This window comes from Vicia villosa, unplaced genomic scaffold (genome assembly GCF_029867415.1).
Source record: "Vicia villosa cultivar HV-30 ecotype Madison, WI unplaced genomic scaffold, Vvil1.0 ctg.003053F_1_1, whole genome shotgun sequence".
Lineage (NCBI taxonomy): Eukaryota > Viridiplantae > Streptophyta > Magnoliopsida > Fabales > Fabaceae > Vicia > Vicia villosa.
Genome location: NW_026706100.1, coordinates 205,585 through 210,184, shown reverse-complemented (window position 1 = coordinate 210,184; position 4,600 = coordinate 205,585). Strand labels below are relative to the sequence as shown.

The 4,600-nt window shown below is 33.3% G+C and overlaps 2 protein-coding genes across 3 annotated transcripts; one reads left to right on the top strand and one right to left on the bottom strand.

Annotated features, from left to right (window-relative positions):
• The first annotated feature begins 324 nt into the window (after window positions 1-324).
• Window positions 325-3,235, top strand: LOC131640315 (serine carboxypeptidase-like 45). Of its 2 annotated transcripts, none has more exons than XR_009295222.1 (10): window positions 325-672; window positions 976-1,077; window positions 1,181-1,276; window positions 1,360-1,452; window positions 1,530-1,600; window positions 1,838-2,032; window positions 2,127-2,213; window positions 2,310-2,433; window positions 2,594-2,686; window positions 2,778-2,915. XR_009295222.1 is itself a non-coding variant. In XM_058910728.1 (10 exons), the coding sequence occupies exons 1-10, from the start codon at window positions 417-419 to the stop codon at window positions 3,046-3,048; spliced, it is 1,392 nt and encodes a 463-aa protein (XP_058766711.1). In that variant the 5' UTR covers window positions 326-416; the 3' UTR covers window positions 3,049-3,235. The 2 variants fall into 2 exon arrangements, 1 of the variants encoding a protein (XP_058766711.1); XM_058910728.1 differs by having other exon boundaries at window positions 326-672; window positions 2,310-2,437; window positions 2,778-3,235.
• A 111-nt stretch (window positions 3,236-3,346) lies between these two features.
• On the bottom strand, window positions 3,347-4,600 carry LOC131640312 (uncharacterized). Its single transcript, XM_058910725.1, has 3 exons — window positions 4,264-4,600; window positions 4,113-4,148; window positions 3,347-3,432 (listed from the first exon to the last, which is right to left on the bottom strand). The coding sequence occupies exons 1-3, from the start codon at window positions 4,598-4,600 to the stop codon at window positions 3,347-3,349; spliced, it is 459 nt and encodes a 152-aa protein (XP_058766708.1).

Sequence of the window (4,600 nt, the reverse complement as noted above, 5' to 3'; positions counted from 1 at the left end):
GACAAGTTTTCCATTAGTTAAACTTAAAGTCAGATTTTCTATCATGTTACACATTGAAATAAATTATTTGCTTGATATATTTAAATAAAAAGAAATACTACTACATTGAAAATAAGAGTAGCACCACCAATGAATCTCTAAGATAAAAATGAAGCTCCAAGACTCGAGACATTGGGGTCAGCACCAAAACTTGTCTCTAGTGTAGAGTCATGAATCCAATTTCCATGTTCACACATGACATATATATATATATATATATATATATATATATATATATATATATATATATATATATATATATATATATATATATATATCTTTATTATATTCCTTCTTCATTCATTCAACCTTGGTATCTTTATTACTAGTTTAGTACAGAAACAGAATCAACAATTTCTCAGTCAGATTTTATTACCATGATGTCTCAGATTCACTCATGCTCTTTGATTGCAACAATAATAATTGTTGTTACAACACAAATCATTGTAGGAGTAAATTCCTTTGCAGAATCTGATAAGATAAGCAGTTTACCTCAGCAGCCAAAAGTGGAATTCCAGCAATATGCTGGTTATATTACAGTTGATGAAGTGCAGAAAAGATCTTTGTTTTACTACTTTGTTGAAGCAGAAGTTGAACCGGCTTCTAAACCAGTTGTGCTTTGGTTAAATGGAGGTATGTATGTAGCTACGAAACAGAAACACAGACACACAGACACAAATAACAAAGATGACATATAGTCACAGGTAATAATTTGAGAAAATTTAAGTGATTAAATGTAACCGATAACTACATGTTTAAGTGTGATGACGGACTCAGACACAATATGTATCAAACATCAGACACGTCTTTAATGTAAATTGTTTGTAACATAGGCTATTAGCCTATTATGAATATGGTAAAACTTTTTCTTTTTGGAATGTAAATGAAGTATTAAGATTCAGTTGAAGAAGTTAAGATGTTTTGTGGATTTTGAAGGGCCTGGTTGTTCATCTGTTGGAGCTGGAGCTTTTGTGGAGCATGGACCATTCAAACCAACTCAAAATGGTCTTATTAAAAACGATTACAGTTGGAACAAAGGTAATTCAGAAACTTTGCAATTCCATTGTATTTTAGTTGAATTTTGACAACCCTTTTGTTCTCAATCACTCAAAATTGATTTTTCATATCCTACTTTTTGCAGAGGCAAATATGTTGTACTTGGAATCACCTGCCGGTGTTGGTTTCTCCTATTCTGCAAATGAATCATTCTATGACTCTGTCAATGATGAAATGACAGGTTTTTCTTTAACTTGTTTTTGTTTGAATTCAGATTACAATATCATATTGCTCAAGATCTGATTCTAGCTCTATGTTATACAGCAAAGGATAACCTTGTCTTTCTACAACAATGGTTCACTAAATTTCAAGAGTACAAAAATAATGATTTCTTTATCACTGGAGAGAGCTATGCAGGTAGAGTATCTTTGTACTAAATGAATAGTATTTTCATTTTGAAGTTTGTATTGTGGATAATGTATCCTTGTGATTAGGTCACTATGCTCCTCAACTCGCACAACTCATTCTTCAAACCAAAAGCAAAATCAATCTCAAGGGTATAGCAGTAAGTAGACATATACGAAAGGTCTTTGATAAATTATAAGATAAGAAAATCTATGTATGGCACCCAGTCTTTAGATTAAAAGTGTGTCTGGTGTAACAACACCGATGCATTGATTATATTCAATTACTTCCATTTTATTTCAAACAATTTAGATATGGTGTCTGTGTTAGTGATTCATAGAAGAAACATTTGGTAAATAGGAATAACACTAACCGGTAACTATGTCGATATTTGCAGATAGGGAATCCTCTTCTTGATTTTAACACAGATTTCAACTCAAGAGCTGAGTTTATCTGGTCTCATGGACTAATATCAGATGCAACCTATGAATCCTTTACGAAAATATGCAACTATTCCCAAATTAGAAGACAACATGAAAACGGAGCACTTACTCCCATTTGTGCAAGAGTGAATAGGCTAGTCTCAATGGAGGTTAGTACATAACTGTTTTTGAAGAGATTTGAACTCCGAATATTTAAAGTAACAAAATCAAACTCGTACCATTAAACAAACATCTGATCGACAGATAAGTAGATATGTTGATTCGTACGATGTTACTCTTGATATTTGTCTGCCATCTGAAAATCAACAAGCATATAGGCTAGTTCAACTGGTATATACCCTTCATCCATTTTCTTTCAATCTAGATTAGATTCTCTTTCGTTTTTCTATTCATTTTATGTTATGTTTGCTTTCATCCATGGTTTAGCAAGAGGGAGATAAGATAGATGTTTGTGTGGAAGATGAAACAATCACATACTTGAATAGAAAAGAAGTTCAAGAAGCTCTCCATGCTAAGCTTGTAGGGATCATCACCACATGGTTTACTTGTAGTGAGTAAGTTATATAGCATCAAAGATGACTAATTACTATGAAGCACAAACAGACACTAACACGTCGATACTAATAACAAGTGTCAGTGCTTCCGAGACTAATTAGCAATATAAATAGAATTACAAAACGAGTGCTAATAGCATCTCCTTTGTATTACAGAGCTCTCAAATATGACATGCGAAATCTAGAGATCCCAACTATATCAATTCTAGGGACACTGGTTAAATCAGGTGTAAGAGTTCTAGTATTCAGGTAACATCATACTATTTACTTTGATTCATACCATTGGTTAATTGATGTCATATAATTTTGATTGATCAAGCAAAGCTATATTTCGCTGCAGTGGAGATCAAGATTCAGTTATACCCTTAACCGGAACGCGTTCTTTAGTGAATGGATTAGCCAAGAACATTGGGTTGAACACAACAGAGTCCTATAGAGCTTGGTTTAATGAAAGACAGATTGGTGGATGGACACAAGTATATGGTAGTAACATTTTATCATTTGCAACCATAAGAGGAGCAGCTCATGAGGCTCCATTTTCACAACCAGGGAGATCATTGGTGTTGTTTAAGGCATTTTTGGAAGGAAAGTCACTTCCAACTATTGTCTGAAATATGAATGAAGTCCGATTTTATTTGATCTTTGATCCTATGTAATCGATTCTGAAAATGAATCGAGTATGAAAAAGATTTGTTTTCACCTTCAATATATAAAAGTTATTACTAAATGCTATTTCTATTAATCGAATACAAAGAATATCATCTTCATGGTGAGTTTCCTATCACTATTCTAAGTGGTGTTTCAATATTTGTTCCGTTCTTCAATCAAATATCTATCTCGGAAAATTCCTCTCTATGCTTCAACGAATCTCCTAGCCAAGAAGATTTCAGATAAATAGGTTGGTAATTCCTATAAAACAATTTGTTTGAGATGTAACATTAGTGTTCCTTGCTGCAAAACACCACTGAACTTGTTCTTTTCAATAGCTGATGAACCTGTCACAAACACAAATGTTTGAACAATGAACAATAAGAGTGTCAAACAAGGGTACTTATATCAGAAGATAAAACAACTGTAAAAGAATAAGATCCTGCCTTGATAATCAATGATGCATGAAAGCTTTTGCCTTAATTATCAGTGTTATTTTTCATTAAAAGGATCAAATTCAAGGTTATGTTTGAATTGATGGAATAAGATGGAATGAAGCAGAATAGAATGGAATAAGGTTATATTCCATCGTTTGGATTTATTAAAAACGGATGGAATGAAGCGGTATCGGATGGAATGCATTCCATCCCATATAAAACATGATAGACTAAATCATTTATTGTAGGGGTCTATTATACAAGTTCCATTATAAATCATATTAAAGAACCGAATCCGGCAAAACTGGAAGCGCACACAAGAAGCATACATGGTATAAACAAAAGACATCAAGAAGGCCGTCAATATTTTGATCAAAACAAACACTAAAACAGCAGAGAATGTATAGCTCCAAGATGGCTCTTTCATCCTACAATGTTCCATCGATAATGTTGGATTTTCTTGAAGTTAAGATTGCAGACCTATAATTCAAAACGGACTCGTGTTAGGCAAGGCACTGAAACAACAATACAAACAATCTGCACATGAATTCATAAGAATTGGAACAATATATCATGGGAGAAGAACATACCTTCGACATATTGGAACCAAACTTTCAACATAATCCCTGATAGAGAACCAACATATGTTATTGTAGATTCTAGTTTTCTTTGCTCGGTTATTTCTCCAGTTATATAGAATTGCACTGTCTTGTTGGTCGTTTGCTAATAATAGTGTATCACCATCCTGAGAAAGATGCAACCGCGTTAATTTAATACGTGGGTGACCAAGTTCAAAATCTATTCCAACATTGTGATAACTAAATTTAAGGAATTTAGACCAAGATTTTTCATCTTCGAATTTCGTCATCTGCCATATGAAAAATTCAGTTTCCTTATCATAAGAAAAACAAAGCGAATCCATCAACACACAAATATTTGGTGGTATCATTATATCCCCGTCATTGTCATAATTTTCAGGGGGCATCAACCGTGTGAATGTCTCTGTGCTCAAATCAAGCGAAATTATTACATGCTCCTCAATAATATCATCTCTACCAAACACACTCTGAAACGCCAT

What these genes read in the sequence shown, in the direction of transcription:
- LOC131640315 (XM_058910728.1), top strand. Translation starts at nt 417, where the DNA reads ATGATGTCTCAGATTCACTCATGCTCTTTGATTGCAACAATAATAATT. An exon ending in TGTGCTTTGGTTAAATGGAG is followed by an intron (nt 673 to 975) that starts GTATGTATGTAG and finishes TGGATTTTGAAG; the next exon opens with GGCCTGGTTGTTCATCTGTT. An exon ending in ATAGGCTAGTCTCAATGGAG is followed by an intron (nt 2,033 to 2,126) that starts GTTAGTACATAA and finishes TCTGATCGACAG; the next exon opens with ATAAGTAGATATGTTGATTC.
- LOC131640312 (XM_058910725.1), bottom strand. Translation starts at nt 4,600, where the DNA reads ATGGCGTTTCAGAGTGTGTTTGGTAGAGATGATATTATTGAGGAGCAT. An exon ending in GTTGCATCTTTCTCAGGATG is followed by an intron (nt 4,149 to 4,263) that starts GTGATACACTAT and finishes GTTCTCTATCAG; the next exon opens with GGATTATGTTGAAAGTTTGG. An exon ending in TTGGTTCCAATATGTCGAAG is followed by an intron (nt 3,433 to 4,112) that starts GTATGTTCTTCT and finishes TGTTTGTGACAG; the next exon opens with GTTCATCAGCTATTGAAAAG.